At 62.9% G+C, this 13,419-nt stretch overlaps 1 protein-coding gene across 1 annotated transcript in view; it reads right to left on the bottom strand.

The window, feature by feature from the left end:
- JAKMIP3 (Janus kinase and microtubule interacting protein 3) overlaps positions 1-5,367 on the bottom strand; it is a 38,867-nt gene extending 33,500 nt beyond the window's left edge. The window contains exons 1-2 of the mRNA XM_052661084.1: positions 5,233-5,367; positions 3,287-3,784 (exon numbers count right to left, since the gene is read on the bottom strand). Of these exons, the coding sequence (XP_052517044.1) occupies positions 3,287-3,784; positions 5,233-5,367 (633 nt within the window). The remainder of the gene's footprint in view (positions 1-3,286; positions 3,785-5,232) is intronic.
- Positions 5,368-13,419: the final 8,052 nt, after the last annotated feature.

Here is a 13,419-nt window from a genome sequence, read left to right as displayed (position 1 = left end):
GTCAGCGTATCAAGTCCAAGCCCCAACATCTGGCCAATGGGGGTTCTAGAAGGAAGAGAGGGAGGAGAAGAAGGAGACAGAAGGACAAAGCTTTCCCGAGCCGAGAGACATGAGTTTCCAGGTGGAAAGTGTCCCTGACCACCTGGTAAGCTGGGTGAGCCAATGCTCACAGTGAAGGCACATCAGCCTAAATCAGAGAAGCTCCGCGCACAGGGACAGCATTCCGTAACTTCTGGGGCAGGATGAGGCAGGACCAGGGATCAGAGTATCGTGTAGTTTCTTAAGAGCAACACTCAGAGTCAGAAGACAATGCAGAAATCCCTTCAAATGCTAATTAAAGTTTTCCAGCCTCTAATACCACATCGAGTTACAGCATCCACTGTGAGTGTGGTTAGACTGAAAACTCCATGCACACAAAATCTCACAAAATGCATTTCCCTCCAATGGCGCCCCACTCCAGTACTCTTGCCTGGAAAGTCCCATGGACGGAGGAGCCTGGTAGGCTGCAGTCCATGGGGTCGCTAAGAGTCGGCACGGCTGAGCGACTTCACTTTAGCTTTTCACTTTCATGCATTGGAGAAGGCAATGGCACCCCACTCCAGTATTCTTGCCTGGAGAATCCCAGAGACAGAGGAGCCTAGTGGGCTGCTGTCTATGGGGTCGCACAGAGTCAGACATGACTGAAGCGACTTAGCAGCAGTAGCAGTCTCCATAAAACGGTTAGAGAATGTACTTTCCCCCAGATGAGAAACATTCCTCCAAGAAAGAGGAAGGTAAGGGAGGGGTCTAACACAGGAGGGAGGCACGGTTTCCCGGGTTGGTGACAAAGGGAATTCAGGATTCGGGCCGCTTTAGGAAAGCAGTCTGTCCAGGGGAGATGTGAAGAGCGAGCGCTCCAGGAAGGATGTCTCAGAACACAGACATGGGCAGGATTCCGAATGCTTTACTGTACTGACTGAGGATTCCTTCCTCCGGAAATTCAGGGGTGTTGCAAAGAGTTGGACTCGACTGAAACAACTTAACACCCATTCACTTGAAAATTGAGCACATGAAAAAAATTAATTTGAAGGAAAATTTCAGTGTGTACAAGAGAGGTTGTGGGCCATGGTGGGTCTTTCGTGAACGTCCACAGAGCAACTGTGGCACAAATAGTAAACGCTCATTCCAGCCCAGACGGAGCAGCAAGCCTGTCCCGACAGCCTTCTCCCTGGTTTGCGCCCCACCTCCCGGGCACAGGAACCAGAGCAGGAAGGGCCCGGGGAGTGGGCATCTGGGCACCTGCTCCCTCGGCTCCTCGACTGGGCCGAGTGCCCCCAGAGCCACCCTCTCGTCCAAGGCCCTCGCCCACAGGGGCAGCACCTGCCCTGGCCCCTTCCCTGGGGCCACAGCCAGGCCCCACCGGGGCCCCTGGGGCTCCACAAAGCTGCCCTCCCTGTGTGGGGTGTGCTGTGTGGCCTGCTGAGAATGGGACTTGGGGGCGGGGGGCTAATGGGGAAACAGAGGAAGAGCTGAACCTGAGAATCAAGAAGGGGAGGTGCAGGCGCATTCCTGAGGGTTTGGAATAAAACTCGGAAGAATCAGCTAGAACTGCAAGTGGGCCCCTCTGGGGAGCCCAGGTCAAGTTTGAGGACTACGGTCAGTCCTCTCATGACCCTGTGGTTAAGGAAATTGGGCCACGAGCCTCCACGATGAACACCGAGGTGAATCGAGGTGATGGAGAGAGTGTGCGTTTGGGCAGTGGGCGCTGACCTGGTGCCAACACAGGGCCCAAAGATGGATGCAGGGTTGAAAGGGAGAGTGCGGAGCAGGGGACATTCCGGAAAGGAGAGGGAGCCACCCAGGGTGGGGGTGTCTGGGCCCCACAGGCACGGTGTGACAGAGCTGTGCTTGTTCACAGCGCCTAGCTCTGTGCCCTGCATCCAGAGCGACTTCGACGCTTCTGGGAAATCAGCATGGTGGTCTTTGGAACCCAGAAGCCCAGGAGGCTGGGAGAGGTGGCCTGGCTGCACGGCCATGCTGGAGGAAAGCTGGCTGCACCCCCAAGGGGCATCCAGGGGTCCCCAGTGTGGCCAGCTGCAAAGCCAGCTGCGTCCCAATGAAGTGCCTGGCAGGAGTGATGGGCTCATTTCCCCACAGTGGCCAAGGAAGTCCAGGCTCCAAGGAATGAGGAGAATCGAGTGGAACCCACCACAACTTCTGAGCGTTCTCCACAGCCTCTCCTCACAGGGGCTCAGGAGCATCGGGCAGCTGCTCTTGGGAGCCAGGGGATGCACAGAGTTCCTGACCTGCGAAGAGCCACTCCTTCCCAGACTGCACAGCTCAGGCACGCTGGGATGGCCCTGGGTGAGACCCTTGCCTGTGGGCCTCTGGTCTCCCCTCTCTGGGTCCAGCGAGCTCACAGACTGCAGACCCTCCTGGTTATGGAGGTGGGGCTTATGTCATCCAACTGGCCCCTGCACGTCTTGAGCTTAACCTGGGGCTGCAAGACGGGGGACCTTTCATAAACCCTTTCTTGGGGGACAGAGGAGGGCCCCCTCATGGATGTCTCATTCTGACCAAGCTGGAAATGGGAAGGAAAGCTGGGTGGGGTGGAGCGGGGAGGACTGCGGCCTCCTGGGCCCTGGGCCACTGACTGGTGAGTTCTGCACCGCATCCTGCTGTTTTCAGCAGCCTGGCCTCTCTGGAGTCCGCAAACCAAGAGCAGAGGTGCGAGGCGCCCTGTGCGGGCGGAACCCGCCTGAGAGCAAAGTCCAAGTGCTGCCCAGCCTGCCATGCGCCATGCGGCTCTCCCCCAACCCCACCCCACCCCGCCCCGCCCCGCCCCGCCCCGCCCCGCCCCGCCCCAGCCCCGCCCCGCCCCTTCACAGCCCCGCCCCCGCGCCCGCCCCTTCACAGCCCCGCCCCCGCCCCAGCCCAGCCCCGCCCCTTCACAGCCCCGCCCCCGACCCGCCCCCTTCACAGCCCCGCCCCATGCCCAGCCCCAGCCCCGCCCCTTCACAGCCCCGCCTCCGACCCGCCCCCTTCACGGCCCCGCCCCAGCCCCGCCCCGCCCCTTCACAGCCCCGCCCCATCCCGTCCCGCCCCATCCCAGCCCCGCCCCCGCGCCCGCCCCAGCCCCGCCCCTTCACAGCCCCGCCTCCGACCCGCCCCCTTCACGGCCCCGCCCCAGCCCCGCCCCGCCCCTTCGCGGCCCCGCCCCAGCCCCGCCCCCGCGCCCCGCCCCGCCCCCTCACAGCCCCGCCCCGCCCCCTCACAGCCCCGCCCCGCCCCCGCGGCGCGCGCGTACCAGCCGGCGGATCTCGCGCTCGCACTCCTTCTTGATGCGGGCGATCTCCTCCTGGTGCAGGTGGTACACGCTCCTGATCTCGGCGGCCTTGATCTTGTCGGCGCGGACGACCAGGGTCAGCGCCTCCTCCACCTGCCTCTTGGCGCCCTTCAGCTCCGAGATCTCTTGCTGCATCTTCACCTTCTCCACCTCGAAGCCCTTCTTGGCCTCCTCCCTGGCCTCGGACAGCAGCACGGTGCGCGCCCTGTCCGGGCCGCCGTCGCGCACGGCGTGCAGCAGCGCCTGCAGCCGCTGGTTCTCGCTGTCCTTGGTCCTGATGACGCGCAGCAGCTCGGCCTCATGCTGCCGCAGCAGCGCCTCCCGCAGCGCCTGCAGCTCCTTCATCTTCTCCTCGTGCAGCTTGGTCCTGAGCTCGGTGAGCAGGACGGCGCTCTTGTGCTGCTCGTGCTCCCGCACCTGCCTGAGCTCCTGGTTCTTCTCCCTCTCCGCCCGGCCGACCTGCGGCACAGCGAGACACGGTCGGCCCGGAGCCAGACTGCCGGGACACCGGGCGCAGCGTTCGGAAAGGCTGTGTGTTCTTGCAGAGTTGGGAGCTACCGTAAGGTCTCGTTAAAACACGGGTTGAAAACAGTCAAGCCTCGTGGGTTAGCAGCGTGATATTATGCACCCAGGAGGCTCCAACCCTGGAAGCAAGAGGGCAGACGCACGGGTGTCCGGAAACCTGCGTGCTCAGGAGGCTGAAACCAGCACCTCTCAAACTAATCCGCCAAGGAGGGGCCACGGCCGTCGGGGGCAGGGGGTGGGGGCTCCTGCCCTCCGGACGGCTTCAGCCCGAACGACGGAAGTCTCACTTACCTTCTGAGCCACTCTCAGCAGAGGGAGGAGCCAGCGCAGGCGGGAGGGGCGGGGCGGGGCGGGGGCTGGGGGCGGGGGCGGGGCGGGGGCGGGGCGGGGGCTGGGGGCGGGGCGGGGCCGGGGCGGGGGCTGGGGGCGGGGCGGGGCGGGGGCGGGGGCTGGGCGTGGGGGCGGGGGCTGGGCGTGGGGGCGGGGGCGGGGCGGGGGCTGGGGGCGGGGCGGGGCCGGGGCGGGGGCTGGGGGCGGGGCGGGGCCGGGGCGGGGGCTGGGGGCGGGGGCGGGGCGGGGGCGGGGGCTGGGCGTGGGGGCGGGGCGGGGGCGGGGGCGGGGCGGGGGCGGGGGCTGGGCGTGGGGGCGGGGCGGGGGCGGGGCGGGGGCTGGGGGCGGGGGCTGGGGGCGGGGCGGGGGCTGGGGGCGGGGCGGGGCCGGGGCGGGGGCTGGGCGTGGGGGCGGGGGCTGGGCGTGGGGGCGGGGGCGGGGGCGGGGGCTGGGGGCGGGGGCGGGGGCTGGGCGTGGGGGCGGGGCCGGGGCGGGGGCTGGGGGCGGGGCGGGGCCGGGGCGGGGGCTGGGGGCGGGGGCTGGGGGCGGGGCGGGGCCGGGGCGGGGGCTGGGAGCGGGGGCGGGGCGGGGGCGGGGGCTGGGCGTGGGGGCGGGGCGGGGGCTGGGCGGGGGCGGGGCGCGGGGCGGGGCCGGGGCTGGGGGCGGGGGCTGGGGGCGGGGGCGGGGCGGGGGCGGGGGCTGGGCGTGGGGGCGGGGGCTGGGCGTGGGGGCGGGGGCGGGGCGGGGGGCGGGGGCGTGGGGGCGGGGGGCGGGGCCGGGGCGGGGGCTGGGGGCGGGGCGGGGGCTGGGCGTGGGGGCGGGGCCGGGGCGGGGGCTGGGGGCGGGGCGGGGCCGGGGCGGGGGCTGGGGGCGGGGCGGGGCCGGGGCGGGGGCTGGGGGCGGGGGGGGGGCGGGGGCGGGGGCTGGGCGTGGGGGCGGGGCGGGGGCGGGGCGGGGGCGGGGCGGGGGCTGGGCGGGGGCGGGGCGCGGGCGGGGGCTGGGCGGGGGCGGGGCGCGGGCGGGGCGGGGCGGGGCGGGGGGCGGGCGCCCACCTTGCTCTTTTCCTGCTGCAGCTCGATCTGGATCTCGGTGAGCTTGGCCCGCAGGTCCTCGTTGGCAGCCTGCAGGGCGGCGAGGACCTCCGCCTTGTCCCCCTTGCTCCGGCCGCCGGCGCCCTTCTTGGACATGGTGAGGGTGGCCCGAGGGGCAGCGCGCGTCTGGGCCGATCGCCTGCCTGTGGTTCCTCTACATCTTGTCACTCACCTGAGGGGAAGCGCGCTGTGAGCAGACCGCACGGGCCTGGGGGCCCCACGAGCGGGGTGCGCGGGGATACATCTGCTGGCCCGAGTCTGCGGCCGGACTGCCCACCGTGTCACAGCCTGCGGGGGCCGCCTGCCCTCCGCCCACACCCCTCTCCATGGAAGCGCATTCCTCCTGCCTCTCGGGTAACGGACGATCAGTACCTGTTTATTCTTTGCCCCTTTGGAATAAGACTCTGGGGACCAAAGTTAGGGCCCAACTTCTCACACGGTGTGTGGCAGGCGGATGGCGGGAGCGGGTGTGAAACACGAGCTTCTCTGACACGAACGGAGGGGCGTCTGGGACCCCTGGGGCCCATGACCCAGCTTGGAAGGGGTCACACCCTCAGCCCAGGAGACCGAGCCGACTCGGTGGGCGCACACGCACCCTGGACCGCCTGGGCACCGGGCCCCACCCTGGCTTGTTCACCCATCACCCAGCCTGGATGCTTGAACCCGCTGGCCCAGGCCTGGGACGGCCCCCACTCCCCCGAATCCCAGCGCTCAGCACCCAGTGTGAGACTGGGAGAGCCCACTGGCTTTGCCTGGATTAAAAGGCAGAGGGGTTCTGGGTCTGCTCCCCTTGCTGCCTGGCCCCCCGCACCTGTCTCCTCACCGAGACACAGAAGTGTCCCAAGGTGTCCCCAAGGCCTCCATCCTGTGCTTAGACACCCACCAGGTGCACTGCTGAGGCTCTTCCAGGCCAGGCCTGGGAGTCCTGCAGGACCATGGGTTCCCGCTGGCCTCCTGGAGCTCCGGGTGGGGGGCTCGACGACCCCAGCCCTCAGCCTTCTGTAAGCAGGGGCCTGGCCCCACGGTTCCCCTGCAGTGTCCCCAGCCGCCTGGCCACCCTCCATAGGACCCCTGTGACCATTTCTGGTCTGTTCTCTGCAGCTGCCTTTAAGCAACAGTGACCAGACCACCTCCCCGGCCCCAGAAACCCCCGCCGCCATGTGTCCGCCTCAGATCACAGAGAATTCCGAGCCCCTGTGCAACTGGCCGGCTGCCGTCCACCCCAGCTAGCATTTCTTCAATGTTTTCTGAAAACAGGCGTGTTATGTTTTACTTATTTTAAAATGAAACTCCGCAGGCCTTTCCTGGACAGAGAGGCAGCCTCACCGGCCGTCTGAGAGCAGAGGAAGGGCAGGGTGAGATGAGGGAGAGGCCCGGGGCGGTGCCCACACTGGCCGGCAGCAGAGGGGCTCTCCCCGCTCCACGGCCCCCCAGCCAGCCTGGCCCACCCAGCCGCTGGCTCGTCCAAACACAGTCCGCCCGCATTTCCTCCCACAGGCTCACACGGACTCGGGCTGCCTGGTACCCCTGCCTGCCGCCTGGACTCCAGGGCGCTGAGCAGCCTCTACCCAGGCCCTGGCCTCCCGGCACCTAGAGCTTCCGTTCGATGAAATAACAGGCCTGGAGCCCCTGCCCCGCAGCCCCCTAAAGGCGAGGCCCTGCCTTTCCCAGCATGCATTTGGGCACAAACGGGAAGTGCGCTGATGTCACTCTTTATGGCAACGAGTGTGGACAGACGGACTCTCCCCAGAGCCCGCTAGGGGCGTGCGGGCTGTGCCGATGCCCACCCCGGGGCCGGGACTCCAGGGCCCCGCCTGCCCCCGGGCCGTGCCCCCAGGCGCGCTGGATGGGACGATTCCCGGAGAGCAGCTGGGGGTCCCCTCTCCCCACGCCCTACTCGCGCTGAGCGCATGCACGTTGGGCCTCGGGAGGGAGCGCCGCCGCGGCTCCGCCCACACCCGAGGAGAGGCGCGCACACCGGGGGCACGGAGCCTGCGCGTGCCTCCGGGGCCCCTGGCCCACCGCACGTGCTCCTCTGCACCCACGGCCTGGCGCGCACACCCACACCCGGAGAAGCGCCAGCTGCCACGGTCGCCTCGTCTCCCGGGTGCCGTCACGCTCCCACGTCCTTCCTGTTACCCGGGAGATGGACGGGGTGGGCGGAGGGCTGACAGAGGCCTTGGGAGGGCGAGGTCCAGCGGGCACCGCAGAGCCTCCCCCTCGGGGATGCCAGGGGCTCTGGCTCCCACGCAGCAACCTGGATGGTGCCCGGGGCTGTGGCGCACTCTCTGAGCAGAGGCTGCTCAGAGCTTGGCCAGTGGGGTTCAGGCCTGAGCAGGACCCCGGGGAGGGGGCGTCTGCTGGACAGGGCCCTCGGGACCGACCCCGGGTCGCCCGGGTCAGCGCGGGGGCTGGATCTAGCGGGGTCGGCCCCTCCGCTCTCCCGAGGGTCTCCTGTGGCCGAGACCCTCTGGCCCGCCTCTGAAGCCCACGCCGCCCATCCCGGGCGGCCCTTCACGGATCCTGCGGGGACGGCAGGGCACAGAGCCCCGGGCTGAGTGGTCAGGGTGAGGGTGGGGGCGGGGGCGCAGCAGCAGCTTGTGACCTGCGGTTCACGAGCACGGGGGCTCCCCGCCTCCACCTCCACCACCTCCCACCACCCCGGCCGCGCTCGGACCGCCCTCCCAGCACCCACCCCTTCTCCTGTGCAGCCCTGCACACGCCTCCCTGGCTTGACCCTGTCTGGCTGGCCTCACTAACTCCCAGGAGGCCCCCATGACCTCGGGGCCCAGTGCACGGCAGGCCCTCGGTCTCCGGGGAAGGCCCGGTTCCCTGGGAGCAGGGCTGAGTTGGATTGGGCCGCGCCAGGTGGACGGAGCCGTCCTTCCACTTGGAGCCACCGCCCGCGCCGCCTGAACCTCAATGCAGAACAGACTCAGTCAGGCCTCCGGCCGCCTGCTCACGAGGCTCGAGGCCGGGGGTGACGTGCTGGTGGGAAGGGGCTGTGGGGCACGAGCTGGAGGCAGCCCCGCGATGAGGGCGCACCTGAGCACCTCGGCACGCGGTTCGTGGTGAGAGCCTGCCTCGCAGTGCCGGCGCCTTCGTCCTGAGGTTGAAGCAGACCCTCCGCGGCCGGCGTGACCTCTGCGCCTGCGCGGGAGGCCCAGGGACCAGAGGAGGGCGGGCGACTCGCCGGGTCCTCTCACTCCCCCCGCGCCAGACCGGCACCCACGTGAGGCCCCAGCCAACCGCGTGCGCCTCGCTATGGTCAAAGTCCTTAAGTGATCAGGTCGCTAGTGCAGTCTGCCCGCTCCCATCTCAGGGTCTCCGGGGAGGGAATAGCAAGCAGAAGAGCGCCCCTCGGGTCTCTGAGTGAGTCGTTTTGTGTTCGGAGGGTTTAGAGCGAAACACAGCTTGCGGCCCAGGGCGTGTTGGCAGCGCGGTTGGGTCACCTTGGAGTCTGGACACCTTGCCCCACCTCGGTCCTGCCGGCCTCCATCCAGCTTTCTCCACGTGGAGCCTGCGGGCTGGTGCGCAGGTAGAAGGGAACCGCCAACACGCAGGCGTCACCACGGTGACGCCCCAGCAAGGGGTGAGTGAGCAGGGTCACAAAGGGGCTCCCACCTTGCAGAGCCGGTCATGTTTGCATGGAAGCTCTCTGGGTTAAGAGGCTGACCCAAAGCCAGCAAAGGATGCATTTGATGCTTCTGGTCTGGTCAGTTCTGTGCAAACCCAAGGCCATGGTTGGGGGGGACGCTCTCTGTCATATCCCACAGGGACCCCTTAAGTACAGGCCATCGGACAAATGCCTGGAGGAGGGGGAAGGTCCAGCCGTGACGGCAGTGGGCAGTCATGGGGGCTGTAGGCTGCTGGGAGCTCAGACCCAGGAGGGGGTGGTTCGAAGGCACCTCCTCCCGGACTTCAGACACACTGGTTCTGGAGCACGGTCTTTCAGCAAACTCACAGCCCGGAGCATCTGCCCGAGGGACACACGTCCTACTGGACACGGCCCGGAAGCCGTCAGGGCGGGCGCACTCCTGCGGCGAGGCCCTCGCTGGTAGCGGCAAGCCTCTTGCTGCAAATCCGATGAAACGTGTGCAGAACAGGCTTGTCTGACTGCGCTAGGCTGACGCGACCCTTAGAAACACGTGCAGTGTTTTAATGAGTCTCTGGAGAGAGATTAGAATTCTTGAGGGTTTGGGCTGTGACCTCTATTTCTAACCACAGCATTCTCAAAGAAGTCACATGTGTGCTGATCTTGTGCACACCCCGATCGGAAGTAGAGTTTGAAGAAAATGGGGTGGCGGCCTTTGACCGGAAGGAAAGGGAACTTTCCAGTTCCCTCCCCGGGTTCTGGCGACAGCCCCAGCGGAGAGCGGGAGGAGCCGGGAGGGCGGGGCTGCACACAGCCAGGTGGTCCCTTTTCCCTGTCCGCCTGCCAGGCGCACGACCTCCCAGGGGTTTCTAGAAGGTTGTTCTCAAGCCCCCAAAGCATGAGCCTTCCCCAAGAAAGCCTATTAAACAGGTCCGGGCTCTCCAGGAGGAAGAAGGCCCAGGGGTCCACCCGGTGGGTGGAGACCCTGATCCTGGCCATCAGCAGGGAGGGGATCCAGCTCTGGGGGAGGAGCTCTGGGGAGGGAGCCCCTCTCAACCCAAATGTCCCAGGTGGGGTTGGAGGTCACAGGAGAGGAAGAGCCAGACAGGGCTCCGGGCTGGCGACCACCGGCCGGGTGAGACGGTCAGCCCACCTGAGCCTGAGAGCTGGGGCTTTTCCAGTGTGGGATGTCCCCCCACGGTGACCATCACACCGGACAGGGAAGGTCCTCTGATGGAGAAGACGCCCGTGCTTCTCATGACGCCCGCGGTTCTCATCCGCAAGACCTCTGCCATGACTTCAACACGTTCATGTTTCCATCAGGTTGGCCCTGAGTCATCACTCCTAGCCTACAGAACTGAGTCCACCCCACGGTCCCTCTGTGTTGAAAGGAGACGTGTGTGACTCAAGCTGCAGCTCTGACTCACCTGTGAAGGAGTGAAGGGCTGAAGTTTCCTAGAGGTGCTGTGATTTATTCTTAAATAAACTTCAAGATGAGTGCCGATTCAGATGCAGCCTTGTGAGCTGATACAGAGAGACCCTGGCATGCCGCCATGCAGCTCCCACAGGGGAAGCATCTTGAGACACTAGGAATCATGACCAAGACGCTGGCTTCCGGGACGTCATCGCAGAGACCATCCTGTCTCCATCTCCGCCCCCACCTTCATCCCCGCCTCAGCCCCTGGCAACCACAAATCTGCCCTCCATTTCTGTAACCTTGTCATTTCTGGAATGTTATAGAAATGAAGTGGTCTAGCACAGGACCGTTTGGAATCGGCGTTCCTCACTCACTGTAATTCTGGAGACCCGTCCAAGTTGTGTGCGGAGAGTTCACGCTCATTCGTGGCGACTGCGGTGGGGGCAGCACTCACAGTGTGGACACGGTACCCACTCACCCACTGAGGGGCAACTGGTCGGTCATTACAGATCTTGCTGCTATAAATGTTCATGTCCAGGTTGTTGTGTGAACCTCGGTCTTCATTTCTCTGACACAAATGCCTAGACGTGCAATTTCTGGTCAGACACAGTTGAACGTGTAGTTATTTAAGAAAATGCAAACCGCTTTCCAGAGAGGCTGCACCATGTGACCCTGCCCCGACCAGCGTGTGAGGGGTCCAGTTTCGCAGCATCCTTGCCAGCATTTGGTGTTGCTGCTTTTTTTTTTTTAAAATTATTTTAGCTAATCTGATAAGTGGTATCTCATTGCGGTTTTATTTCTTTTAACCTACTTTTTAAACTGAAGTATAGTTGACTTACAATGTTTGTTATTTTCTGCTGTAAGCAAAGTGACTCAGTCTTATATATATATATATATATGTATATATATATTTTAAACATACACATGCATTCTTTTTCATATTATGGTTTACCACAGGGTATTGAATGTAGTTCCCTGTACTCTATAGTAGGACCTCATTATTTATCCATTCTACGTGGAATAGTTTGCGTTTGCTAATCCCAAACTCCCAGTCTGTCCCTCCTCTCCTTTTCTCTCTGTTTATGAGTCTGTTTCTGCTTCTTAGGTAAGTTCATTTGCGCCATCTTCTATATTCCACATATAAGTAAGAGACAGCACACTGCTTTTTCTCATTTTCTTACTTCATTCACCATGATAATCTCTCAGTCCATCTGCTTGCTGCGAATGGCATGGTTTCCTGCTGTTCTGCGGTTGAGTGATCCTCCAATGTATATATGTACACGTCTTCTTTAGCTACTCATCTGCTGATGGACACTTAGGTAGATTCCACGCCTTGGCTACTGTGAATAGTCCTGCTATGAACACTGGGTGCATGTATCTTTTGAATTATAGTTTTGTCCAGATGTACGCCCAGGAGTGAGGTTGTTGGATCATATGGTAATTCTGTTTCTAGTTTTCTGATGACTCTCCACACTGTGGTCCCTTGTGGCTGCACTAATTTACATCCCCCGACAGGGTAGGAGGGCTGCTTTATCTCCATACCCTCTTTAGCATTTATTGTTTGTGGACTTTTTGATGACAGCCATTCTGATCAGTGTGAGGTGATACCTCATTGTAGTTTTGACTTGCACTTCTCTGATAATTAGTGACATTGAGCAACTTTTCATGTGCCTATTGGCCATCTGTATGTCTTAGGAGAAATGTCTATTTAAGTCTTCTGCCCATAGTTTGGTTGGGCTGTTTATTTTTTGCTGTTTTGTTGAGTTGTATATGCTGATTGATATTTTGGAAATTAAGCTCTTGCTGGTTGCACTGTTTGCAAATATCTCCTCTGTTTAGGGTTTCTCTTGCAGTGCAAAAGCTTGTAAGTTTGCTGAGTTCCCACTAGTTTATTTTTGTTTTTATTTCCACTGCCTTGGGAGACTGACCTAGGGAAACATTGGTGCGATTTATGCCTCGCTGTGGCTTTAACCTGCATTTCCCTCACCGCCACCGGTAACCATTGCCCTGTGCTTGTCCGCCATCTGTGCACCCCCAGCGAGCTGTCTGCTGCTAACCCTCCGGCCAGAGAGGGCGGGCTCTCCTTGGGGCCGCTTCTGTCTGTGCCCATCCGTCCATCTGACTTGCTGGCCTCTTCAACTCCAACTCCAGGAGAAAACCCAGGGAGCTCACCACTGTGTCTTCCTGGGTCTTGAGGCCCCTAGTTGCCCTTCCTTCTTCACTCCACCTTTGAGCCTCTTTATGTTTGTTTTAGACCAGCGTCCAGAGATTTTATAGTACTAATGGGAGGAACAGGGAAAAGTATGTCTGCTCTGTCTTCTGGAGGCAGAAGGCCACAACTTTATGATCAAAGAAAAAAGATCTTAGACTTGTGTTTATTACTATTTCAGTTAGAATTTAAATCATAAGCATGATTTAAAATTTGCTGGCTCAAGTCTCAGGATCAAAGACAGACACTCGACTAAATGGCTGCAGGGAATTCCCTGCAGGTCCAGTGCTCAGGACTCTGGCTTCACTGCTAAGGGCCCAGGGTCAGTCCCTGGTCAGAGGACTAAGATCCTGCAAACCGTGCACCGAGTGGCCAAACTTAAATGAATAGATGAATGGCGGCGGACACCACCCACCTGTTTGAGCAAAGGGTCCCCAGCACTGCCCTCGAGTGAGCAGCTCTGGGAGACACCTGCCGTGGGAGCCGGTCTGACTCAGTCCTGGGAGGACGCCCCTCCTGAGACACAGGGGCTGCAGCAGCTACGCCTCTGCAACGGGAACCACTGAGCCACCTCAGGTGTCAGCGCGAGAGTTTTGAAAAGAACAGAAGTGAGTTTATGCACAGCTTTGCTTCTGCCAAACCCATCACCTGGCCGGTCAGCGTTTAAAAATGGAGATGTCAAACAACCAGATTTCCAAGAGAGACTCTCGGGATCACCAGCCAAAGCCCCAGCTCAGATGAGGAAACCAGGGCCTGGAGGGGGCGTGTCCCCCAAGGAGAGCTGGCTCCAGACCTACCCACCCCGCAACGGCTGGTGGCACCACGTGGCCTGGTCGGGTTCCCTAGGGGGCTTGTGATCAGAAGCAGCAGGAGAGACCCCAGAGGGTGACCTCTGGACTGAGCCAAACAGGCCGAGCCTGAAAGTCA

The sequence above is a fragment of the Budorcas taxicolor genome, chromosome 23 (genome assembly GCF_023091745.1).
Source record: "Budorcas taxicolor isolate Tak-1 chromosome 23, Takin1.1, whole genome shotgun sequence".
Classification (NCBI taxonomy): Eukaryota; Metazoa; Chordata; class Mammalia; order Artiodactyla; family Bovidae; genus Budorcas; species Budorcas taxicolor.
The sequence above is the reverse complement of the archived record's forward strand: the minus strand, read 5'-3'. Positions and strand labels throughout refer to the sequence as shown.